The 27,278-nt window shown below is 40.1% G+C and overlaps 1 protein-coding gene across 3 annotated transcripts in view; it reads left to right on the forward strand.

Moving 5' to 3' along the window:
• Positions 1-11,099: 11,099 nt before the first annotated feature.
• Positions 11,100-27,278, forward strand: part of CUL4B (cullin 4B) — a 36,843-nt gene continuing 20,664 nt past the window's right edge. For 2 of the 3 annotated variants that reach the window (XM_028087781.2, XM_028087782.2), the window contains exons 1-6: positions 11,100-11,167; positions 11,928-12,470; positions 14,563-14,678; positions 24,911-25,014; positions 25,700-25,769; positions 26,561-26,634. In XM_028087781.2, coding sequence (XP_027943582.1) covers positions 11,140-11,167; positions 11,928-12,470; positions 14,563-14,678; positions 24,911-25,014; positions 25,700-25,769; positions 26,561-26,634 — 935 coding nt within the window. In that variant the 5' untranslated portion in view covers positions 11,100-11,139. Of the gene's footprint in view, positions 11,168-11,927; positions 12,471-12,679; positions 12,772-14,562; positions 14,679-24,910; positions 25,015-25,699; positions 25,770-26,560; positions 26,635-27,278 lie in introns of those variants that run through there. The other variant, XM_088028660.1, reaches the window with a different exon arrangement.

Genomic DNA, 27,278 nt, shown 5'->3' on the forward strand with positions numbered 1-27,278 from the left:
CGGTGGTCAATTGTTCCTATTCGGAGCTGTCGGGTTCTGATCCTAATAGATGGAACACCAGTAACCACAACAAATCCTGTTGGTCCTGGGATGGTGAGTTAAACAGGTTCTTCGCGATCGTGGAAAGCGGAGAGGGTATCTATCCTTTAGGAGCTTACTGGCTGTAGGCCTGCCTTCGAGCCAAGAGACTCTATCTAAGCCAAGGCTCATCTCTGGCTATTTTAAGTTATTTTGTTGTACTTCTTTTCGTTACTGGGGAGAAAAAGCGCAAACTCAAAAGAGATATGTTGCTATAGAAGTTAGAGCCTTTACTCACCGGCGATATGGAGAAGTTACGGAAAAGCATGTTAGAGCCATAGTTACCTGCAGAGAAAATTCTTGGCCAGGTGGTGACCACGATGGGGCAGGGACCCCCAAAACCTTGGCTCTGTAGCCTGATGAAGAGGCCAATATATTAGATAGAGACCTGGTTCGGATCTCAGTGAGATCAGTGAGACCCTCCGAAATAGCTGGAGGACACCTTGATGGGAGTCTGTTGGCCTTGAACCCCCCCCGGGAGGGGGCGGTGAGTAGGGGGCACAAGCCATAGTAATTTAGGAGGACATGGCAGATTTCCAATTCAAGATGTTAGTCTTAACAATTGCGCTTTTTCTCCCCAAGTTAGCATTATATGAAAGAAGAAAACTAAATATTAGAGCTGTAACCATAAGGGATGATGGATAAGGGTGCGGTTAGCCGGCCAAAATTGTGAGTAGCCTTTCAAAGACAGACTATGTCACAGTCATCAGAATCAGAGAATGGGAGTGATGATGCGGCCATCTCAGAAGGTAATAGTGCGTAAATGAACTAGTAAAAGTGAAATACAGAGTTAAATACAAATAATTGGTAAGAATACATCTAGGAAGGGGCGCCTGGCTGGTTCAGTCTGTAGAGCATGCAACTCTTGATCTCAGGGTGTTGAGTTCCGGTCCTACTTTGGGCATGGAGCTTACTTAATAAAAAAAAGAATCTGGGCACCTGGGTGGCTCAGTCAGTTAAACCTCGGACTCTTATCTCAGCTCAGGTCTTGATCTCAGGCTCCTGAGTTAGTTCCCCACCTTGGGCTCCAGATGGAGCCCACTTAAATTAAAAAGACAAAAAAAGGAAGAAAGAAAATCAAGCATAATGAAACCATTCATATGAAAAATTAATAGCAAGGTGGAAATAAATTTCTGGAGAGAGGATAGTGGTAAAGAGGGCATTTCTGCTTTGTTGTGGTTGTTTTACAGTGAGATTGAATTCACGTTTATTTTGGCAAAAAATTGAAAGTTTGATAATATTTAGCGTTGCTAATGGTGTGGGCAATCTGCAGTCATTCTGAAGGTGAGAGTGTATGTACTACATTTCTGAAGAGTAAGATGGCAATCTAGCAAAATTTCCCTCGATTCTACTTCAAATATATCCTCAGAAATACTTTTCCACATGCATAAAGATTTATATTACAGGATGTTCAATGCTGCATATTTGTATTAGAAAAAAACTGGAAATAACCAAATATCCAAAAATAAGAGAGTGGTTAAATAAACATGGTATGTCTTTACTATGAAATAGTTTGCAGCCCTTAAAAAGAGTGAGATTTCAGGTACTGTCATGGAGAGACCCCCACAGTATATGACGTTTAAAAAGCAAATGGGCTCCCTGCTCTGTGGGGAGCCTGCTTCTTTCTCCCTCTCCTCCCCGCTTGTGCGCGCTCTCTCTCTCTCTCTGGCTATTTCTGTCTCAAATAAATAAATAAAATCCCCCCCCCAAATAAAGGTGACCTGATACATATCTTTTTCTTTTTTTAAAGATTTTATCCATTTATTTGAGAGAGAGAGAGAATATAAGCAGGTGTAGGGGCAGAGGGAGAGGGAGAAACAGACTCTCCGCTGAGCAGGGAGCCCGACCCGGGGCTCGATCCCAGGAGCCCGGGATCATGACCTGAGTTGAAGGCAGACGCTTAAGCAACCGAGCCACCTAGGTGTCCCTAAAGTCTTTTTCTATACATTTAGCAACGTAATTATTGCTTTAAAAAAATAGATCATACTTATATGAATTGTTCTGTGACTTTCTTTTGCTTACTATTGTATCACGGACACCTTTCCTTGTCAGTATACATAAATCTGCCTTCCCACTTTTAAGGGCAGCATAGTATACTGTATGTGAATACACATATTCCTATCGCTTAAAAAAATCTATTAAGTCCCCATCTTGTGGACCGTGGAAAGTCTATTCTTCCACCAGGTTGGAGGGGGATTCCCCCAGGTCCCAAAGGAATCCATGAGAAATGCCTAAATGTTCCAAAAATCAGTCCTAGTTGTCATTTGCCATCTCTGCCAGCTATTCTTTCTCCAAACTACTATGCTCTAGTGTTCAACAAGTCACTACTTGGTCTTTATACTTTATTATTATTATTACTATTATTATTATTTTTAAAAGCTCCTTGTTTCCCTTTAAAAAAAAAAAAAGGATTCCTCTATGCCCAGGGGCGTTTGGGTGGCTCAATCAGTTAACCGTCTGACTCTTGGTTTCCGCTCAGGTCATGATCTCATGGGTAGTGAGATCGAGCCCGGTATCAGGCTCTGTGCTCAGCAGGAAGTCTGCTGGAAGATTCTCTCCCTCTACACCTCTCCTGTTCTTGCTCTCAAATAAATTTAAAAAAAAAAACTTAAAAAAAAAAAGAAATCTCTATGCCCAACATGGGGCTTCAACTCACAGAGTCGCATGCTCTACCAACTGAGCCAGCCAGGCACCCTCGTCCTTATACTTTTAAAAAAAACTTATTATGGGGCACTTGGGTGGCTTAGTCGGTTAGGTGTCTGACTTTTTTTAAAGATTTTATTTATTTGACAGAGAGAGACACAGCGAGAGAGGGAACACAAGCAGGGGGAGTGGGAGAGGGAGAAGCAGGCTTCCTCCTGAGCAGGGAGCCCGATGCAGGGCTCGATCCCAGGACCCTGGGATCATGACCCGAGCTGAAGGCAGATGCCTAACGACTGAGCTACCCAGGCGCCCCAGGTGTCTGACTCTTGATCTCAGCTCAGGTCTTGATCTCAGTCGTGAGTTCAAGCCCCGTGTAGAGCCTCCTTAAAAAAATAATAACAATAAAAATAAAAAATTTTATTATATAATTTTAATACATACAGAAGAATATGTGTGACATGTAATTTATGGAGCATAATAAGAAAACAAACACCCATGAACCCATCATCAACCTAAGAACTAGAACATTACCAATGCTTTTGAATCTACCTAAATTCTCCCCCTTGCTTCCCCCAGAGCAGTCCCCTATCCTGGATTTTGTGTTTATTTTTTCCCTTCTATATTTTAATGGTTTTACCATATTTTCTACCCATTTAAGTTTTCCTTATTTTTTGAGCTTTACAAAAAGTTATCAATTGCATATATCCTATAATTATTGCTTTTTTCATGTAACATTTTTGTGATTTATGCATGTAGCTGTAATTAATTTTTCAGTGTCATGTAGTATTTCATTGTGTGAATATACCCCAATTTATTTAGTCATTCTATCAAAGAATATTCTCTTGCTGTTTTTTGAGGTCTGTATCAAAGGTGATGCAGACTAGGAACAGATAATCCTTAGCATGTTTTAATCACTTCCCCCTTGTGCCACCACTATACAGTCTCCATATATCTATTATTAGCACTTAGTATATTCAAGGGCAAAGGTCAGCAATTTCTTTTTTCTGTAAAGCACTAGATAGGAAATATTTTAGGCTCTTAGCTGGCCATATGGTCTGTCCCAACTACTGAACTCTGTTGTTTTAGCACAAAATCAGCCACAAAAAATATGTAGATGAATAAGTATGGCAGCATTCCAATAAAACTTTCTTATTTAAAAAAAAAAAAAAGATTTCAGGGCGCCTGGGTGGCTCAGTCGTTAAGCATCTGCCTTCGGCCCAGGTCATGATCTCAGGGTCCTGGGATCAAGCCCCTCATCGGGCTCCCTGCTCGGCGGGAAGCCTGCTTCTCCCTCTCCCACTCCCTCTGCTTGTGTTCCCTCTCTTGCTGTGTGTCTCTGTCAAAGAAAAAAAGAAAAAAAAGATTTCATTATTTCAGTGAGAGAGAGTGAAGGGGGAAGGGGCGGAGGGAGAGGGAGAGAGAACTCAAGCAGACTGCACTGAGCGTGCAGCCCGATGCGGGGCTTGATCTCACTACCCTGAGATCAGACCTGAGCTGAAACCAAGAGTCAGATGCTAAACCAACTATGCCACCCAGGCACCCCTCCAATAAAACTTTTTTTATACAATAGGCAGCTGGCTGGGTTCATTCCCCTGACCATCCTTTCCCAAACTTGGCTCTAGTTCATCTGAATTCCTGTACCATTGTCCAGTATTGTGGTCACGTGTGCATCTGTATTATCATTTCTTTCTCATTACCTTATTTCCCATGCTTATCTCTCCCCATGCCCACTCTTCCCCCCCCCCCCGCCCCAGTTCCTGAACCAGTAGCCACAACTCCAGCAGCAAGTACAGGATAGGTATAAGGCCTGGTGCTAATAAGAGGCCTAAGAATTACTGTACCAGATTTGGGACTGGGATGCTGCCTTGATCTCCCTCCTTAACACTCTAGGGGTTTCGGTTAGGACAAATTATTCCCCGAGAACTAGTTTCCTTGCAGATCCTAAATATGTCTTAGTCTTTCTCACCTTCAGGATTTAAAGCTGTACCCTGTTTTCCTTCTTTGTGCCCCCTGCCCCTCCCACTCTTCTTGCCCGGTTAATTCCCACTTATCCCCACAGATTTAAATTGAATTACTTTCTCGGGAAGCTATTATTTTCTCAGGAAGCTATTATTTTGTAAATCCCCAGCCCCACCTTATCTCGACCCTACCCCATCTTCCTAGGCTGTGCAGGTGTCTCTGTGTTCCTACAGCAGCTTTTATCACTCTGTCCTCTAATCGTCTGCCTCACCCACTAGGCCAATTGAGAACTGTTTGAGGGCAAGGGTTGTCTTTGTATACTCAGTGACTGGATCATAACAGGTCCTCAGGCAAGGCTTGTTCAGTGTTTGTCTGGATTTGGCTAGGAGAGGGAGCTGGTTTCTACCTCTGGTGAAATCAGCCATTGGCTGAGCATCCAGCTAAATGGGCTGATTCTGATCTCTAGAACCAAATTGCTACTGTCTCCTTGAATGTGCATTGCTTGCCGCTGGGTCCTGCCTGAACTGAATCCAGGCTTGGTCTCCTATTGGGCACTATGATTTGGCTCATCTCAATAAAGGAGTAATTTTTTTTATCCCTCTTTTCTTTTTTTCCTCCTGGTGAGTGGGGCTCTGAACGTCTTTTCCTAACTTGTCTATTACTTGAGACAATTTTATGGCATGTCTCCTTACTAAACTGGAAATTTGGGGAAGTACCATATTTGGGTTTTGAGAAAAAGTGGGTTTGGTTTAAGTCTGTGTGCTTCGTGTCTTTGGCAAGTCATTTTAACCTCCTTCCCTGAGCCTGTTTCTCATCTGTGAAATGGGGATGGCACCTGACCTATCTCATAGTGTGGTTATGAGGATAAAATAAGATTGTGTGTGAAAGTGCTTTGAAAAACCGTAAAATCAACCACAAATGGAATTTTGTATTAGTTCTGTATTCCCTTATGACATCTAGCACCATGCCTTGCCCAGAGTAGTTGCTCAATACATTTTTGTTGAATGACCAAATGAATTGGCAAGAAAAATAATGCTATTGGTGGGAATAAAGGACATTTAATGGAATCAGGAAAAACAGATCACTTGGCAATAGAAACATCCATATGGTGAATAATTCAGAGTTGGGCATTTATACATAGCCCCAAATCTACATTCCCAATGTCTGGTCTTTGTTTTGCTTATAAAAAATATTTAAATTTCTTTGAATAAGCTTTTGGCAGCTGAGATAAACTTGACTAGATCTTAAATATGCAGTCATCACAAAGCAGGATTGGCCCCAGGCAATACTGTGAGATCAGCAAAATGTACTCTCAGAAATCTTTCCTTCCTTGATGGTAGCTTTACCCACCCCTCACCCCCATTGCAATGCCTAGTCGTAGTTCTCTTTACCCCCAGGCACTTAGGACTCTTGCATTATCCTTTGTTCAAGGAGCATTCACCTTAAAGGGTCAGGACTGAGTCTCCCTGGCTAATTTGCATTTGAAAAAAGGAGTCCTAGAGAAGGAGACTATTTTTATCAAAAGGAATGAATAAATAATTGTGAAATTTCAGGCATTAAAGAGTACAAGGGCTTATCAGCCTCATTCAAATCATGACGGTACTTAGTTCACCTACAGCTGGGGTCTCAATCTTGGAGGTATGTAGTTCACCCTGAAAGCTTCTTAGAAATAATGATAATTGAGGCCCTACTCACAGAGATTCTAATTCGGTTGGACTAGTTTCAAAACCTGGGCAAAGGTGGTTTTTTGTTTTTCTTTTTAAAGTCCCCAGGCAATTCTGTTGTTTATTTGGAGTTGGGAGCCACTGATTTAAGCCTAAAACGGCCTTGCTCTTGAGAAAAAGAAAAGCCAAATGCCTTGGGAAGATCAAATCTTAAAGCACGGTGGGAGGGACTGTGAGAGTCATTGATAAAGTGAAGGGAAGGTTAAAAATAGGCCCAGCAATTCCACAATAAGCAAGTGCTTGGCAGCACCAAAGGAAGTAATCTGTGGCTGATCTAGTCCTCCACCCCAAACCCCCAGGGAAAACGGCCTGGCCCTAACTGTTAGTCCTAAAATCTGCTTTCCAGATGGTTCACAGGTTATGACTGTAGGTAAAATCTCTGAGCTAAGGGGCTAAGTCTTCAAATGTTTGATGTACCCAAGTCTGTAAGTCTTCAGTTGATATTTTATGTAGAAGATAAATGATTTTGTTAAAAATATGAGGTCTGTGTTCTTTATTTACATTGTACTGAGCACCACGGGTTTAGCATTTGTTATCAAGTTCCTTGCTTTAAACTCTAGGATGGGCAAAGGGTGAATTCACATTGTGTAGCTGGATCATCTTTGCTTAAGCTTTGACCTCCTCAGTCGTCCCCTAGCCGCCCCGTGCTGTCGATAGCATCACAAAGCCCTTATTATGATGTAATGTTGGCTACCTCACCGCAGCTTGGTTTGCCTTTTCTGTATTTCCCTGCTTCAAAGATGGTCTTTCAGAAAGGCAGATAGGGAACATGGACCACCATTTACCCACGAGTTCTCTTAAGCAAGCAGTGTCTCCTATTTTTAAGGAAAATCCCACCCGTGGATAACAAGGATTTCATGAGTGTCTATCCGCTCTGAGATGTCTGGAGAAGACTCAGAATCAAGCACTTTGGGGAATCTCTGTGATCAAAAAAAGGAAACAGGTTCATACTCTTTGTTAGAGACATGACTGCTAAAATAGGGGAATGGACATTAGAAAAACTAGTGTCTTTGTATTTCTTCCTTTATGTGTATATTTACCTTTATAAATAGCTACAGATTTATTTTATTTGCTTGATTGAAAGAATACCAGTAATAACTATACTTCATCTGGCAGCACTGTAAAGTTTAATTAATGTTTCTGAGGTATGAGTTGAACTCACAAGATGAAAGATTCTATATATGGAGTATGTGTTAAGTGCCCAATCTGGTTTAGTCTGATAATGGCCATAATTGTATGGTGTCCTACATTGCATGTCTTGATTATTGTGGTTTCAGTGAGTTCAACCTTGAGAAATGTATTTTAATGTTGAGAATTTGTTTAACGTTGGTTGGCAAATGTTTAGGTGTATAGAATATATATGCTTATGTTTTAATTAGCCCAATTATTTGATTCTTGATTCTTGATTTAAAATATGTTTTACAAAGAAACATGGAAGCTTTTTCTTTTTAAAGTGATCCAAGGGTCCAAGAAGGCACAAAGTTCTGGCCCTTGCACATCACATAGTAATATCTAAGTTGGTTTGTGCCACAAAATCTAAATGTTAAATTTAAAAATCATTATTAAAATTACATATCTCTATTAAGATGTGCTAAATATGTGAGGATTGACCAAAATAAGGCTGTTAGGATATCAAAAGGAAGATTACTATTAGTGACCAAGATAAAAAAGGAAAATGGTTTTCCCACAAAACTCATTTAAAGATATTTCATGGAAAACTTAAATAGTAAGTTAGACTACCAGGTCATTCAAAGTGAGCTAGCGCTCAAGAGCCAAGGATCTGTGCTTTTACAGCCAACATGTAACTTGGAAGACTGAAGGGCTTAGATAATCATGTCAGATTAGGAGCTATTATTATTAGAATGTAGTTGAATATTAACAAGACTCAGCTATGCTTTATGTTAGTATAAAAGTTTATCTTTGAAGGGCAAAAGCAGTTTTCCATCGTTTTGTCTTTTAAGAAATATAATTACATGAATTAGAACAAGCCCCACTTTTTTGGTCTTGAGAAGTCTTTGGTTAAATTGCCAATCCTTCTAGAAAAGGTATCGATTTGAGCCATTATCAGCTGGCCCATCCATACACCCTTCTAAGAAATATAACTATACAAATCAGAGCAACCTTGTTCATTAAATCTGGAAAATTAGCCAGTTAATCCTCCCCTGTAAAGACATGGCATTATTTTAGTCTCATTCAATGAGATATTCAATAAGTATTTACACTGCATTTACAGTTTTTCAGCATCGTGCGAAATATGAGACAATAAAGGAGGGTTTAATGTTTTAGGATACCTTCCTTGGCTTTAAGAGTTTACAGTCTCATTTTAGGCAGCAAGAACGAAACGGTACATTCAAAAAAGATAGGAGTCCATCTTCCCCCCTCTTCAGCCTCTATCACAGTTCTCTGGCTCTAGGGCCCAAGTTCCATTAGAGCCTTGCTCTCAGCCAATTGTCATCAAACGGCACCAAGCTGATAGTGGCTCAAGGGGGTACCTCTTTCTAGGAGGATTTACATTTTAACCAAAGACCTCTGAAGACCTAAAATTTTAAAAATAAATACATAAATAAAAAGTGGGCTTGTATAAACAGCTAGAAAAGGGATTTATTCTTAAAGTTCTGATTTGTCTATCTCAAACTATACAATACAAAGTGCTTTTACACCACCCACCATCCTGTTACTCCCCTGCTTTTAAAAGCCCAGCTTGCTCCCTCCTCTCCTTGCTGTCTACCCTAGGCTACAGGGTAGACCAGATTTTTGGCTTTGTGTGCCAGAGGAGGGAAGGAAAAATTCTTCCTCTACCCTTCAAGGTCTTCCATCTGGATTAAGAATTAAATTTACATGAGACAGATTAATAGGAGAAAAAACCCAAAGTTTTATTATGCGGGCACAGAGGCCCAATAATGACACTGAGACCCCAAGAAATGATTAAGACAGGCAGTTTTTATACGTTTTAGACAATGAGACAACAAACTTGTGAGGAATTGACAGGATAAAGAAAACAGGTGTTTGGGAGCTTTAATTAGTAGGGAATTCTAAGCAGAATTTAGATTGAGGTAGATTAGAAAAATGTTTCTGCAGCTTTCTCAGCTTTAAAGTCTCTGTCTCTGGTAATAAGGATTTTTTTTTTACATCTTAGTACAGGGAGGATATTTTTCGTATGGGAGATTTGTTTCTTGCTTTCAGGGGGATAGCAGAGGGTCTTCCTGTCCTTGCACCAGTTGCTTCCTAAGTAGCTTCAATTCAAAATAATCAGTAGGTCATTGTGTTACATTTTTGAGCCTCATTTTCCTTACTTCCAACCAGACATCTTACTTTCTGGCTTCATTGCACTTTCCATATTTCCATAAACAGGCCAGGCCCTTTCACAACTCCCTGCTTTGCCCATTTCCACTGCCCAGAATGCCTTTCACCTTCTTCCCTCTTGTCTTTTTGGCAATTCCCACTTTGGGACCCAGCATAAACAATTCCTCTGTGAAACTGACTATTCCCAAAATTCCTCCAAATCTCTTGATTCACCTGTTTCCAGAGCACTTTGTGCATTTGTTATAGAACTGTTACAGAAATTAGTTTTTTTGAAATTGTCTTCCCCTACTGGCTTTCTCAATGGCAGGGACCTGGTATACTGTGTGGCATAAAGTCTTTCAGTACAAGCTTGTTGAATGTTTCTGCAGTTAGAATCAACAGGTTGGCAGACCTAGTTTTATTTGACATTGTGCTGCCCCCCACCATGCCCTGGGGTTAAATAAAAACTCCCAGCAGGAAATTTACAAGGTTTATTGTTGCTAATTTAACCAATTTAGAGGTTTGTTCTTATGAGTAATCCATTTTGAAATTTGAGCTTGTGGAATACATTGGTAGAAAACATTGATTTTTGCCAATGTCATTCTCCTAAAATGTGTTCTTTGAAACAGTATATGAACTGAGATTTAGTAAAAGTGGCTATGTTTAGGCTGTAAATTGCTGGATTGATGACGGAGGAGATCGGGGTTGGGCTTGGTACTGGAAACTGTGTTGTGTGTGTGTATGTGTTGGGGGGAGGTGTTAGTTACCTTCCTATTTCTTGGGCCTTAGAATGCACCCTTAACTCTGGCCAGCCATCTTAGAAAATGCTCCTGTTAGGAAGGTAAAAAGATTTGCGGCTACATAGTACTGAGAAAGGTATCAAAACTCAGGCCCTAATCATATTGGGTCAGGGGTGTCCTTGACACAAAAGAAACAATTTATAGCTCAATCGAAGCAAAGACTCATTTTCTTTTCTTTTTGTATCTAAGATCTTTTTCTTTTCCTTTCCTATTTTAACATCATGACATTTCTTCTCAGCACCAGGCATAATGCCATGATTATGTTTTCCTCCATTTCGGGTTACTCCCCTTGCCTTGCAACCCCTCCTTATTCCTTTATCTCTTTCAAAGTTTCCATTCTCGGTTCCCTAACTTTTTACTCCCTCCCTTCCTCTCTTCCTCCTCCTCCTCCTCTTTTTTCCCAGCTAGCTCACCCCGCCCCTCACCGTCACCACCTTCCCTCCCCTTCAGGCTTCTTCCCGCTGCTTCTCCCGCCACCTTCCCCCCACCCGGCCCGCCTCGCGTTCAGAAAGCGCCAATCAGGAGCTCGGGAGGTGTCTCGAAAGCCCGCCCCCTCCTCCCTGTCCACTTCTCTTTCCCCCCCCTTTTCTCCCTCCCCCCTCCCCCCCCCAACTCAAGTCCTGCGGACCTGGGGGCTTCGGGATCTGGGCGCTATGAAAAGTGTCTGCCCAGTCACTTCCGGTAAGGGCGCTGCAGCGCGAAGCTCCCCGCGGGACCGTTAAGGAGGGGGTGGGAGTTACCGGCGGGCCGGGGGAGGACAGTGCTGCCAGGGAAGGGGAGCGGGAGAGGGAGGGGGAAGGACAGCGAGAGCGAGCGAAGGAGCAGGAGCGTCTTGGGCTCCTTAGCCGCCGCTTTCCCGCCGCCTCTCCCGGAGCCAGCTCCCCCGCCCCCCGGGCGCCTGCAGTGCTTCTCTCCACCCCCCACTCCCGAGGACAGACGCCGCCCCTCCCTCGCCGCCGCGTGACCGGAAGTGGCGCCATCTTTAGCCTCCTGTGCTATTGACAATAACAAGCCCTGGTTCTCTCCCCCTCCCCCTTCCCCCTCCCCCCAACCACGGCATCTCCCCTCCCAGAGAGAGGGAGAAAAGGAGGAGGAGCTGCAGCCTCACAGACTCACTGAGTCGCTCCTGCAGAAAGGGGGGAGAGAGACCGAAAAGCAGGGGAGGGGGACGGCACTGCCGTTTACCTGTCTGCCTCCTCACTCGCTCTCCCCCCTCGTTCGGCTCACTCCTGGTGTCAGCCTATCCGCCTTCCCAAACCCTCCCATTCCCCCGGTGTAGCCCCCCCCTTCACTTTCCTTCTCGTCCTCTGTGTTTCTCCTCTCTTTCTTCCCTTCCCCCTCTAGCATTGCCACCTTCACTCCTACACGCACGCAGGCATATAAACGTAGGTTTTTGATGCTCCTCTGCCTGTTGACCCCGCTATTTTCATGTTTCCAACAGGTTTTTCTTCCCCCAATCCCTCAGCTGCTGCTGCTGCTCAGGAGGTCAGATCTGCCACTGATGGTAATACCAGCACCACTCCGCCCACCTCTGCCAAGAAGAGAAAGTTAAACAGCAGCAGCAGTAGCAGCAGTAACAGTAGTAACGAGAGAGAAGACTTTGATTCCACCTCTTCCTCCTCTTCCACTCCTCCTTTACAACCCAGGGATTCGGCATCCCCTTCAACCTCGTCCTTCTGCCTGGGGGTTTCAGTGGCTACTTCCAGCCACGTACCGATACAGAAGAAGCTGCGTTTTGAAGACACCCTGGAGTTTGTAGGGTTTGATGCGAAGATGGCTGAGGAATCCTCCTCCTCTTCCTCCTCATCTTCACCAACTGCTGCAACCTCTCAGCAGCAGCAACTTAAAAATAAGAGTATATTAATTTCTTCTGTGGCTTCGGGGCATCACGCAAACGGCCTAGCCAAATCTTCTACCACCACTTCTAGCTTTGCTAACAGCAAGCCTGGCTCTGCTAAGAAGTTAGTGATCAAGAACTTTAAAGGTAACCAAGGCCAAAATCCATAATCACCTACTAAGGATTTGACACTTGAGCGGTCACGTGCTCTATTTATGTTAATATATTAAACAGTATAGAGGTGGCCTAATGTTTTATGCATAATCAATGAGGTGGAGGGAGGTCCTTTTTTGGGTGGAGGGTTCATTTTCCGGGGGTGGTTAGTATTCTTGTGCTGAAGCATACACGGAGTGTTTCTGTGCAGTATATTGATGTCTGGCTCAGTTTATATCTAATCTGTTACTCATTATAACATTGACAATCGGTATGATTGATCTGGATTATACAGGTGAGAAATTTGTATTCTACAGAGGTTTATTTCAGGTGCATGGTGAGCCTTGGCACTGCTGGGATTTTTATTTTTATGCTTCAGTAGGCCACATTTTCTAGTCCCTAGAAATGCAGGTAGCAATGGTGATCTTTTCATGCTCAATGATGATTTATAGTTAGATTTATAATGTTGGATACTATATTCTTGAAACTCATTGTGGAAGCAGTATTTGGAGGAAAATATGATCTCTGCATTTCTTTCCAAAGGTAGGGTTCGGAAGTGAAAAATACTGTATACACAGAAGTAGTAACTCTGTGTACCACTAGTCTAAAGATAGGAACAATTACTACATCTATTTTTTTTTCACTAAAATGGGTTTTAAAGTACTGACCTGCAGCTTTTAGGAAAATTTGTTCACTTTATGTTTGAGATACATGATTGAGAGTATTATGAATGCATTGATGCATATAAAATCAACAGTTTTTTAAAAACGTAATTGAGCTGAATTACTTTTTTCTGTTGACTGTGTTTCTGTTTTTCTGACTTAGTTTTTCAGCATCCTAAACTGGCAGGTAATAGATGCTAAGATGTTTGTTAAATGGAGAAGTAAATGAATGAACTGAAGTAATATTTACCAGATAAGCGCCTTGAGGCTAAATATTAGTATTGAGAAAATTAGATTCTCAATGCTTGTGTTTTCAACATTAGTGTGGAAATCAGGAATATGCTCTGTTTTGTTTAAAGCAGAGGGTTATGGTGTTTATTTTTAACCTCTTTTTTTTTTTCCTGTCACTCCTCTCCCATCCCCAGGTTCTTAAGAGTGTTGTAATCTTTCTGATTTAATAGTAGACCTTTCTAAAGTAAATGTGAATTGTAATTGGCTAATGTGTTCACTGTTCCACTCAAAGTATATCAATTTAATAGCCAAGAATTTTTAAAAGGGATGAGCTATGATCCTAATTTCATTTGCATACTGGTTTCTGAGGTTTTGTTTGGGTTTTTTTCTTTCCCTCTTGAACTAAAAATATATCATTAAGGTATTAGGATGTTTTAATTAAAAAAAATACTCATTGCTGGTCAGTGAAGTTTAAAGCCTGGGTTAAGATAGTCCTTTCCATTCTGAAAATGCTACATAGGTTCTGGAGTCATTTGGATGTTTTAAATTTTTTTAAAATTTCACTCTGCCCATTGATTTAGTTTAAATTAAAAGATGTTTCTCTCCATTTGTAGATGGTGCATAAATGTGAGGGTCAAACAGACTTGGATTAGACTCTCAGTTTTGCCACTGATTAGCTTTGATGACCTTGGGCAAGCCTTTCTAAATGAGTCTTCTAGCCTCAGTTTTCTCGGTTGCACGATAGGGATAAATAATACCTTCCTTAGAGCATTGTTAGGGAGATTAAGATGTTTGGAAAGTACCTTGTGCATAGTAGACATTTAGTATTTTAAATCTCAGGTGCAAAATTCACGTTGACTGACTTAGGTTTTACATGTGATGGAATAAGATCAGGATTGTTATTTTTTATCTGTGATTCTTGAATTTTTAGTTTTTGAAGCAATACAATTGAAAAAAAGAAACCTCACCTTTAATTCTAATAGGTGAGTCAAAATGACTTAAACAGGATGCTGGCATTTCAAATTTTCTTTATGCTAAGCCTAAATACAGTAGCTACTTTAATATTTAGATGTAATAATTATAAAAATCACAATTTACCCTTAAAAAGCAGTAATACTATTATTGTACTTTAATGGATCCTTCCATTACTATATGCTACGTATTCTGATACCAACATTGTACATATTATCTAGATAAGCCTAAATTACCAGAGAACTACACAGATGAAACATGGCAGAAGCTGAAAGAAGCGGTGGAAGCTATCCAGAATAGTACTTCGATTAAGTACAATTTAGAAGAACTCTATCAGGTATGTATTAATGTGGATAACCACATTTGGCTAGCATAAATTGAGGTAGTATGTAGACGGATTTTACTTTGAAATGAGTCCTTATGTAGACTTTTGGTTTCCTTTTAGTGAAAATTTCTTGATCAATTTATGCACTATGTTTTATAATCAGACTACACATTCTGACGTACTCTGACATTCTGACAAACTATGAGTACAGTCATATTGGTATATATTGGGTTTATCTTGGACCCTTCTGATTAGGGTTTACAGTGAGGAGTATCTTGGTATAATCAAGGTTTTACCTGTAATGGAATCCTACAGCCGGGATCCCAGAGATGATTTCTGGTGACATGTCATTCTGTTACGGTACTTCTTGCTAAGTGGTGTTACTCGCCTATAGGAAAGGCTTCAAGAAATACAAATATTCTCTATACTTTATCCTTCCTCCTTTATTAGTAGCCTTTTGCCATTTCTTTTTCTTGCTCTTTATGTTTGTTTTATTTTCTGGGCTACAAGACAGTCCTTAGCCAAAAAATGAGCATCAGATTGTAGTCCATTGACTTGGTCTGAGGTTCAGTTTGTTTCTTTTGCTTAACAAATGGGTCCATACTTTAAGTGTTTAGTTTAAATATACTATTAAGGGCAATTACTGATTTAGACTGCTTACTACCATGATATTTTGCCCTACTGTATTTTTTTAAAGATTTTATTTATTAGAGAGAGAGTGCACGCATGAGCGAGGATTGGGGGGGAAGCAGAGGCAGAGGGAGAAGCAGACTCCCCGCTGCGCAGGGAGCCCAATGTGGGGCTCCATCCCAGCACCCTGAGATCTTGACCTGAGTCGAAGGCAGACGCTTAACTGAGTTACCCAGAGGCCCCTGCTCTACTGTATTTTTGACACAGCCACTTCAAGAAGTCATTTTCCATTATAGCATAAGCAGTTTCATATAAAAAAAAATGCTTCAGAGTCCCAATAGTTTGTGTGTTTTTTTTTTTAAAGATTTATTTTAGAGAGCGACAGCATATGCTATTGAGCAGGGGGGAGGGCAGAGGGAGAGAGAATCTCAAGCAGACTGTAACTGAGTGTGGAGCCCGACTCGGGGTCGTCACGACCCCGAGATCATGACCTGAGCCAAAACGGAGAGTTGGATGCTTAACCGACTGCGCCACCCTGGCACCCTTTTTGTGTTCTTCATATTGATAAATACCTTGTAAGAAATTAAGTTGGTTTGATTTATCAGAATTTGTAGTTTTTATCTATTCATTTTAGTTGCAGAGGTGGTATGGTAATGGCAAACCCTGGATTAGCAGTCCGAAGACAGATTTGGGATTTTCTTTTGGCAGCTATTACCCTTCTGATCTTGAGCAAGAAACTAGACCTCCCTCAGCTTCAGTTTCCTCCTCTGTAACAAACAGGGGAAAGAATACTTGTCCTCTCTACCTCATGGGGTTGCTTCTAAGAGTCAAATAAGATGTGAAAAACAACTTGAATCGCTATGTTACAGAAATACAAGATGATGTTATCACTAGTAAAGCTCTTTCATAAGTCACAATGTGGCTTTTTCACTTGTAATAAGTCAATTAAGATCACCAGTTTCTGTTGCTGTGAGAATTGAACGAGTCAGTGCATGCAAAACACTCACAACGATGCCCAACAGGTAGTAGTAATGTTATACAATATAGTCGTCGTAACACTATGTGTCAGTGGTAGTACTAAGCTATTAAGGAGAAGCCCACTTACTTGGCTATGTTGGTATATTACATATGTGGCTCCTGAGTTGTACAGTAATAAAAGTAGAATTATGGAATTAGAGTTGGAAAGGCCTTAAGAGATCATGTAGTCCAATAGCTATTCTTCATATAGTGCAGGTGGTCCTCTACAAATTAGGTTTATTTTTTATTTTAAGCATTATAGAAACCCTTTGTGAAGTAGACAGGGTGGTAGTTATTATTCCTCTATGATGAGGAAACTGAGTTTCAGGGAAGTTAAATAAATGTGCCCGGAGTCACACTGAGATGCCCAAGTTTTAAGTCCAGTGCACTTTCGCTCCTCTGCTGCTTCAGGAATACACCACAGCACTTGGAATACCTCTGTAGTGCGGCATTAGAGGCAAATAGTTTCACTTTAGGGAAAAGAAGTGTCCTCGAAGGTAATTTTTTTCCTTCATGTATATGGTGTTTATTTGGATATGGTGGTATACAGCATCTTTAGTTTCAATAATGTTATTTTATATGTTTTATATTTATAGCATATTGATTGTGATTGTTAATGAACCCGATTTACTTTACCTTGAATATTTTTCTAGAGCTTTTGGGTTCAAAACTATTTTCCTGATAAATTGATTCTGTTAAATTCTTTTATGTTTCAAGAGTTCATAGCTTGTATTTTTTGTTTTTCATTTTCTTCTACTTCAGAATTATCACCTGCTGTTGTTCAGTTGCATTTCTTTAGCCTAGCATCAGTGTTATAACTTTTTACTCTCTGCACTTTTCACAGTACTTTACTGTTTCAGCTATAATAAATACAAAAGCATTTGTTTCTAGCTCTTTTGTTGTTTTTGACCTTAATTTTGTAAATGCTCCTTTGGATTGTTCTCAGAAAGTTTATTTTGAGATGTTCAGGTTCAAAAAAGGGTAAAAAGATAAGGGAGTAAAATTACTTCATACCATCTGGATTTCAGGTGCTTGTTTAATTTTGACTGGTTGAAATGTAAATGAAAAGTACTCTCCTAAAGAGGGGGTAGGGGAGGGAAATGGCAAAAAAAAAAGTACTCTCCTAATTCCTAAAATTGAAACTATAGAAGTATGTAGTATACCAAGCAAAAGTTCACCAGAACCCTCGGTCCCCCATCCTACCTTCTGTCTCTGAAGTAAGTGCTTTTTTGGCATATGTCTATGCAGAACTTTTTTCTGTGCATGCAAAACCGTTATGTTTTAAATCTTAAGCATGGAAGTCCCTAGTGTGGATTGCATGTACTGCCTCCCTAAGTTTTTAATTTCTAGAAAAGAACATGTGGTTCTGAGTGTATTTGCAAGAAACAAATGTCTTTTAAAAGTGATTTTTAAAAAAAGATTTTATTTATTTATTTGACAGACAGTGAGAGAGGGAACACAAACAGGGGGAGTGGGAGAGGGAGAAGCCGGCTTCCCCGCGGAGCAGGGAGCAGGATGCGGGGCTCGATCCCAGGACCCTGGGATCATGACCTGAGCTGAAGGCAGATGCTTAACGACTGAGCCACCCAGGCATCCCGAGAGTCTGATTCTTGACTGTTTCTCTCTCTCCCTCTCCCTCTCTCTCTTTTTCCCCTAAAATCACTTTTTTTTAAAAAATTTTTTTAAAGGTATTTATTTATTTATTTGAGAGAGAGAGACACAGCGAGAGAGGGAACACAAGCAGGGGGAGTGGGAGAGGGAGAAGCAGGCTTCCCGCCGAGCAGGGAGCCCGATGTGGGGCTCGATCCTGGGACTCCAGGATCATGACCTGAGCTGAAGGCAGTCGCTTAACCAACTGAGCCACCCAGGCGCCCCAAAAAAGTGATTTTAAATAAGAATTGTACTTGAGTTTTTAAAATTATCTTTCCTCGACAACCTTGAAATCCTAAGTATGAGGCAGTGGTTAATGTTGTTTTGTTTTGGGGGGATTTTTTTTGTTTGTTTGCATGTTTTTGATTGACTACAGATAGTATGGTTAAGCGCACTGACTTTTGAGTTATCAGCCTGCCTTAGGTTAGAGATCTGCCACTCATAATTTTGGGCAAGTTACTTCTCTTAAGCCTTGTTTTCCTCATTTGTAAAATGGGAAGACCAACATTACCTATATGGCAGGGTTGTTGAGCTGTAAACAAAATACTGCAAAAACTACTTATTACAATGTCTGCTACTTATTGGTGTCATTGATGATGATGACGATAATAAATGAGTCTTTTAAAAAGATACCTTTAGGGGCGCCCGGGTGGCTTAGTCGTTAAGCATCTGCCTTTAGCTCAGGTCATGGTCCCAGGGTCCTGGGATCGAGCCCCACGTCGGGCTCCCTGCAGGGAAGCCTGCTTCTCCCTCTCCCACTCCCCCTGTTTGTGTTCCCTCTCTCGTTGTCTCTCTCTTTCAAATAAATAAAATCTTAAAAAAAAATGAAAAGATACCTTAATTTTAAGATTATATTTTATTATACAGCTCTAAAGACACACATGTTTTAAAATTCTAAATCCACACTGGGCCAGAACAGCTGGCTGATAAATAGATTACATTCCAATTATGTGTCAGTAGACACCATTAGCCAAATTGAAAAAATAATAGAAAAAGAGAGGAACTCTCTAGGAACAGTGTCCTTTACTTCTTAAGACTGTCTTGTTTTTTACATGTGGCATCTTATAATCGTTGGAATTTGGAGTATTTTAAATAATGGGATCATTTTCCTCATGTTCTCAGCCTTTGTATAAGTAGCTATGTAGTGTTTTTAAATCAGCTACTTTTTTCTGGAGCTGGCTGGTTGTTTATATATGAAAGTATAACATTTATTCTTAGTATAGCTATTTTCTTTGAAGGCAAGCCTAGTCCATACTTCAATTCTGATGGAAATAATTTTATTTATTGTTAATAATAGGAACTCTTGTTTGGTTAGCTTTTTGTGAAATAAATCTTTAATAATGGCCTTTTCTAGTAATGCTTCATTTATCAAGTAGATGACTGTAAGACTGGAAGCAAATAGTGTGTCCATCTCAGTACAGGTTATTACCCATTGTAAAATCTGGTTGTTTAAGCAGTCAGAGGTTACAGAAGAGCAGTTAGATTCTTAGCAGAGATGATTAGCTGTTGTATTCTATATATTTTTTAAAGATTTTTTATTTATTTATTTGAGAGAGCATAAGTGAGAGCACAAGCCAGGGAGGAGAGGCAGAGGGAGAAGCAGACTCCCCGCTGAGCAGGGAGCCCAATGTGGGGCTCCATGAGGGGCTCCATGAGGGACTTCGTGCGGGGCTTGATCCCAGGACCCCTGGACCCCTGGACCATGACCTGAGCCGAAGGCAGACACTCAACCAACTGAGCATCCCTTTTGTATTCTATATTGATAAGTAGCTAGTTGTGTTCTATGTAAGGTTATTTTTAATTGTTGTCACTCTTGATGTTTTTTAAGTTTAGTCTATCACATTATGTAGTGCTTCTCTCTTTATTGAGTTAGTACTCAATATTATCCCAGCAATTTAAAAAGTGTGCAACTACAAATTCTTAGTCCTTGGTAGTCTTACTTAAACTAACCTTTTTACTAGATGTAAATTCATGTCTGGCTTCCTTTCTGCAAGTTCTTAGTTTTTGATGTATTTCAAGTATCTTATTTCAGCCATTTTTACTAAATGTGAAAAGATAATTTAGATTTTATTGCTGTCTCAGTTCTTGAAAACTTTGTGGTGTGCCTTCCTTTTCTTTAAACATGTGGTTTGAAAAATAAGACCCAACCCATTAGGCCAGTGGCCGGAGTTCAGAACCCTGATGGGAATTTAGTATCTTTCTGGGTGTCTATTGTTGTTAAGTCAGAAGAGTTTCTAGATTTCCTCCCTTATCGTGTTTAATTATGTTTGTAGTCTTTGTGTTTTTTATTCTTATTTTAATCCTCTTCATTTTTTATTCTAGGCTTACTGCTCACCCTCGTTTCTATTCCCTTGTCCCAGATGCAATCTTTTGTGCCTTTGCAGTTTCTTAAATCCTGTATTCCCCAAAGCATCAAATCTCAGGAACTATAGTTTTACATTTCATTTGCTACGTGTTTACATTTCTTTGGAGTGTATGGTTTTGTTTGTATCAGACAAACATGTTTTTTTTTTTTCTTTTTGCAGACATGTTTGTTGATGTGACATGTATGGATTTTGGCGGGTAAGGGGCTGGGATTTAGAGGAATAATGGTTAGAACCTTGCTAGAATGTTTCTATTTTATTTTATTTATTTTATTTTTTTTAAAGATTTTATTTATTCATTTGAGACACAGAGAGAGAGAGAGAGCATGAGCAGGGAGAGAGGCAGAGGGAGAGGGAGAAGCAGGTTCCTCGCTGAGCCAGGAGCCTGATGTGGGGCTCAATCCTCCTGGGATCATGACCTGAGCTGAAGGCAGACGCTTAACCATCTGAGCCACCCAGGCGCCCCTAGAATGTTTCTATTTTGTATCTGATTACCTTCAAAAAGGATTTAAGGTCGCATATTTTACCAGTAATGATTGGGAGCTTGCATAGAAAAAAAGTTTTATTTAAGAGACTTATAAAACTATGTACAGTCTGTTTGATACAAATAGTTGCATGTGAAGTGAGAGAAAATAATACTTAATACATGTCTAATAGTGCATTTCAAAGATCTGGAATAAAATAGAGCTTATCCCAAACTTTAAGTATTGATTTAACACCTTCCTATTCATGTTTCTATCCCAGCACCTTACAGGGTACAGAGTACTTACTTAGTAAACAGTCACTGCTGAGTCAGTTACTGCTTCCTGTGTGCAAAGCTGGACAGATGCCCTGGGAAGATCACTTAGGCCTTGCCCCTGAGGTGCTTATATTCTAGTAGGTTCATGAAATTGTAGTGTGTGACGAGCATTTTTTAATTTTTTTTTTAAGATTTTATTTATTTGAAGAGCACACAAGCAGGGGGAGGTGCAGAGAGAGAGGGAGAATCAGGTTCCTCACTGAGCAGGGAGTCCAACTGAGCCACCCAGACACCCTAATGAGCAGCATTTTTTAAAAGACAAAATAGAAAAAAATTGGAGAACATTGTACATAGTAATGATACGTGTACTTTCATGAAGATTTTGTTTCAATTACATAAATTTATTTTTAAAGATTTATTTATTTATTTATTTATTTGACAGAGAGAGACACAGTGAGAGAGGGAACATGCGCAGGGGGAGTGGGAGAGGGAGAAGCAGGATTCCCGCCGAGCAGGGAGTCCGATGCGGGGCTTGATCCCAGGACCCCAGGATCATGACCCGAGCCGGAGGCAGATGCCTAACGACTGAGCCACCCAGGCGCCCCTCAATTACCTAAATTTATTTTACATACAATGGATTGTGACATAAAATGTATTTCTTGCTGTGGCTTGTCAAAAATTTTTGGAAGCCCCCGTTTTAGGCACACATGACTGCTCCAAACAAACCTTGCTTAAAAAAGTAAGGAAAGTAGAGTGTTTAGATCATGGTGTATGTGGAAGATTATAAACAGACATGAGACTACTAAAATGGTAAGATTGAGGCTTGAATGCCGTGCTGAAAAGTGTGGTGGTGGGGAAGATAGAAAAGGTTTATTGGGTGAGGTGAATATTTTAAGTTTTTTGAGTACTTAATATATATTCATCTGGTTCAAAGCCCAAAAAGTATTACAGAGCATGTAGTGAAAAGTTTCACTTCCACCCTGTCCTCTACCCTCCTCCCCACAGCTAGTTCCTCAATCCACAAACATTATTAGTTTGGGGAGTATCTTTTCCAGCAGTGTTTTATGTATGTAAGAACAACTGTGTGTGTTTTGATTTATTTTGGCTTTTTTACATAAATGATACTAGACCGTGCACCACATGGTTCAGTCCTTTGTATGTTTTAACAGATTTTTTTTTTTAAGAATTTATTTTTGAAGGGTGTCTGGCTGGCTCAGTCAGTTAAGCGTCTGCCTTCGGCTCAGGTCATGATCCCAGGGTCCTGGGATCGAGTCCCGCGTCGGGCTCCCTGCTCGGCAGGAAGCCTGCTTCTCCCTCTCCCTCTGCCTGCCACCGCCCCTGCTTGTGCTTTCTCTCTCTGTCAAATAAATAAATAAAATCTTAAAAAAAAAAAAAATTTATTTCTGAGTAATTACAACACCCAACGCATGGCTTGAACCCACAACCCCAAGATCGAGAGTCGCATGCTCCACTGACTGAGCCAGTCAGGTGCCCCAGTCCTTTGTATTTTTTTATACCTATTATAGAATTTCTCTATAACAGTACCTGAGGAGCTTGATGAGAGGTTGTTAAGGAAGGGAAATTACTGGGTCTGGTCTATATATGTTAAGAAGCAGTCGAGGCTAACTAGAGAAGCAGAGTGTTCTATTCCAATTTGACCTTCAGGACTCATCTTAAATGCTCCCTTTCCTGTTTTTCTTGCCTCTAACATCTTAAGTAACTCTCCAGCTAAACATGGAGGAGATTGTAAGCATAGAAAGCCCAGCTTAATTCTCTATTTCTCATTATTCCCACTAGCTCTTCGTTTTCCTCTGGTCTCTGGGATTCCACCTGTAATACCTCTGCTCAGGAAGCTTTTCCTGACTTGCTCCAGTCCTAAAGAGACTGGGTTAGGGCCTTTGCCTCTATGCTTATCCTCATCATAGCACCTAATACAGTGTTTTGTAAGTCCGTGTTTTCCGGTCAGTTTTCTCCTTACACTATAAGCCCCTTCTATGTGCAGGACACATTGCTAGTTGTAAGTACATTAATTTTTTGAATATTTACCATATTGCCTGGTTTAAACCCCCAAAAGCATTAAAAGAATATACGGATACATGAACAAGCACATAGTCTCTTTTTCTCATTAAGGAGAATTGGGGGATGGGATATACACAAATAGAGACAGGATTTTAAAAAAGACATAGTATTGACTCAGTGCCAAATCAGTGTGTTCTGACTGGTGACAGTGCCAGCTAAGGCAGTTAATGAAAGCTTACTGGAAGGGGTGGGACCTAGCCGAATATTGGCAGGGGTGGGACCTAGGCGAATATTGGAAGAGGTGGGACCTAGGCGAATATTGGCGGGGGTGGGACCTAGGCGAATATTGGCGGGGGTGGGACCTAGGCGAATATTGGCGGGGGTGGGACCTAGGCGAATATTGGCGGGGGTGGGACCTAGGCGAATATTGGCAGGGGTGGGACCTAGCCGAATAGTAAGAGACTATGGTATCTTGGGTGAGAAGAGAAAAACCACAGCAGAAGGGAATGGGAGAAGGAGGACTCGGCGAAGTACTGGAGGTGGGACATGTGGGTAAGATGAAGTACAAAGACGGAATCCAAGCCGGGAAATGAGAGATGCTGAGAAAATGAGTCAGTCAAGAGGAACGTGAGCTACAACGAGAAGAATACTAAAGAAGGAAGGGGAAGAGTCCATAGAGAACCAATGTGAACAGAACGGCTCATGAAATAAGCATCAATACACTCTTTAGGTACTTGTGGCCTAACCCAAGGCCCCATGGAAAGTGGCCGGAGGAGAATCAGCTTTCTTATTCCTCCTTAGCTACAAGGTCTAATTGGCCTGCTGTTTCCTAGTGAGGTGTAGTGACTTTCCTGCAATGATATAAGTGGTTTTCTTTAAGCTTTCTTTTCATTTGCTAATTTATTTATTGGACCTGCATGCTGGGACTGTGACTTCCACATACTTATTTATAAAATTCCACTCCAACCTACGGAACTTGGATCCTTCCTTAGACTCAGTTTTAATGGATTTTCTGCCTTTTGTTGTGATGAGGAAGGAATCCTGGTGTTATACTTAAGTCATTACTAGTTGGAACTGTAGATTATATCGGAGTTCATCCAAAGAGTTTTACCAGGCCTGTTGTTTTAAATGTGAAAGTCTTTGATACACATAACAAGAAACTCACAGAAATCTGAAGTTTGTCTTTTTGGGATCTGGGTATGAAAGAGGACCAATTCAACTATTAGAATGAAGTAAAAATAGTCATTTCTGTTGTAATTAATGTTTACTTAATTGTGCAAATTTAAAAACCTCTATATTTAAATATTCATAAACTGAAATATTGGAGAAAAATACTTGGTGTTTACATCATACCCATTATAATACTGCTAGCAATAATTCATTGTTCTGTTCAGGAAAACCAAAGTGTAAGTTTTAATTCAATGGTGGTCAGACTGCCCAATCCATCTGGTAACCAATTCGTGAAACTGTTTTTAAACTCAAAATGGAATGCTGCTTATGAAGACAATGAACATTTTTAAGAACAAGACAGCACTGATATGTAGTCATTCTTACAAATCGGATGTCTCCCCAGGGTAGAACTTGACTTGATTCCCTCCATCCTTAACCTGAACAGCCGTAATAAATATATTAGTGGGGTTTCTTTTTGGTACATTGGTTATGAAAAAGTTCATTCACATTCATATTTTGTTACTTTACTTTGTGTTTTAAATGGATAAATAATGCCTTTTAATAAAATGATGTAAAATATTAAAATAGTAAGAATTTGATGTAAATAATCAATAACCCTGTTTTCTCCTTAAGCAAGTGTGTGTTTAATCTTGCAGGCTGTAGAAAATCTCTGTTCCTACAAGATTTCTGCAAACTTGTACAAACAGCTGAGACAGATTTGTGAAGATCACATCAAAGCACAAATTCATCAGTTCAGAGAATATCCTTTTAAACCAAAAATACTGTATTTTTATCTGTTCCCTCCTTTCTTATCCCTCACTATTTAACCCAACTTGAAATGGAATGCCTGTGTTTTGTAGATTTGTTACTGTTTCTTACATTTCTGGAGAAAGAAGAAATGAGTTTTTGACTTTTCAACTTTAATTAGGTTCCAAGTCTGCATTGTGATGTTAGTGCAAATAAGATGTCCTTATGTCCTTACCCTTTTTGTCCTAACAAATTTCCATTTAAGGACAAATAAGGGAAGTCATAAACAACATAATACTCACTTAGTGTAAGATTTGTTCTAAAAGGTATTTAATGGGACCTAAAACTTTTTTGCAGTTTAAAAAATAACATTTTGTTCTATAATTAAGTGCTATTTCATTTGTTGTTTTTTTTTTTTTAAGATTTTATTTATTTATTTGCCAGAGAGAGAGCACAAGCAGGGGGAGTGGCAGGCAGAGGGAGAAGCAGGCTCCCTGCTGAGCAAGGAGCTGATGCCGGACTCGATCCCAGGGCCTGGGATCGTGACCTGAGCTGAAGGCAGGCACCTGACTGACTGAGCCACCCAGGTGTCCCTATTTTTATTTAGTGTGTAATACTCCATATTTAAGACAAATATGCTCTTGCATTGCTTACATTACTTGTACTAAGCACTTAAAAGTATCCTTGACATATCTCATGGATTCATTGGATAGTGTTCTTTTTCTAAAGAAAATTGATAGATGCTGGCAAAATCATTGCAGACAAATGGTAAGCTGGAAAAAGTATTGTTTCAGCTAAGTATTGTAGTTAAATAGATTTCTTCAAATACACGGATGTTAGTTTTAAAAGCTTTGCAGTGGGGGGGGGATTGCCTCAATATCTGCTCTTATTCTGAACTGAACACTAATTTTGGTTAAGTTTTCTATTTTAAAACTGCAAGTTATAGGGAAACCACCATTTTGGAATGACTTGCACCTTAGGATCATTTTTATTTTTGTCACACTTAACGAAAAGGTATCTCATTTTTAAAAAGTTACATTTTTGTCTGTTAGTCTTGATGGCTGTCCCACCCACCTACTTGATTGCCTGTGAAGATGCCTCATGGTCCTGCATTTTAGTTCATTCAGATCACCACCTTTTCCTTTCTCCCTAATCTGGTATTTATTTTCTACCTTATATTCTGCAAACTCAAAATCTTAAAATCCCCCTACCCAAAACCACACATGTACAATTTAGGGCAGCTTCACCCTGAATGAGCTGTTACTGAGGAGGAATTGTATGTGTGTCCCCTTAATTCCCTGTTTTTATTTTCAGTTACATCTCAAGTTGCAGAGAAGTCATAGGACCATTTTGAGTGTCCCTTTTCTAGAAACTACAGCAAGGATTAAGACAATAGAATAGTTTAATAAAAATAGTATAGGCATATTCTCAGGTAGATTTCTTTATGTAGTAGTCCAGGATATATATAAAAGTGAATCCTGCAATTTTATTCTTGTTTTATCAAGAGCAAATGTTTCAGCTTAACAAAATATAAATTTCAATTTCTTTTTTGTTGGCAGATCATGATCAGGAGCATTTTTCTGTTTCTGGATAGAACTTACGTGCTACAGAATTCAATGCTACCCTCCATTTGGTAAGGATGCCAGAAAAAAAATACGAAAAAATTTGTTACAAGTCATAGTCAAATCTTAGTTACACTAATGGAAAGAGAGTAAGTGATACTGTGAATATTCTCCTAAAAACGCAAATTTGGCTTCTAGACTTGTATTTATAGCAGTTTTACCTTCTTAATTATGGTTTGCCTATTCTAATACTAGAGATAGATAGCTAACATTCCCTGAGCATATAATAACTTAAGAAGTTTTTTTTGTTAGCTAAGGGAATTAAAGTTTGCTCTGGACTGTCTAGGAGTGTGCATTATTCTGTTGCTTATCAAGAGTTTGTTCATTATCTGTTAACATTGCTATGGAAAATTCCACGTATACACGAAAATAGAATATTATAATGAGCTCTTTCCCCCACCTTGTGCCTAGCATCTACCTACAGTAATTATCGGAGAGTTTACTGATTTTTGAGTACTGAAGCCAGATGACAAATGGCCAATTAAGCCTTCATTACCAGTACAGTGAAAGCCGTTTTGTCTTTGAACTAATTTTGTCTCTTGATTTGACCAAGGAAGAAATCCACCAAAGGAAATAATACAAGAAAACTTAGTTATGGAGGAAGACAGGAATTTAGCTTCAGTTCTCATTAAAGCCTAAATGAGTTTCCTGTATG

Source organism: Eumetopias jubatus, unplaced genomic scaffold (assembly GCF_037043125.1).
Source record: "Eumetopias jubatus isolate StellerSeaLion01/CBP00866 unplaced genomic scaffold, mEumJub1_p1.0 scaffold_11, whole genome shotgun sequence".
NCBI classification, from domain to species: domain Eukaryota; kingdom Metazoa; phylum Chordata; class Mammalia; order Carnivora; family Otariidae; genus Eumetopias; species Eumetopias jubatus.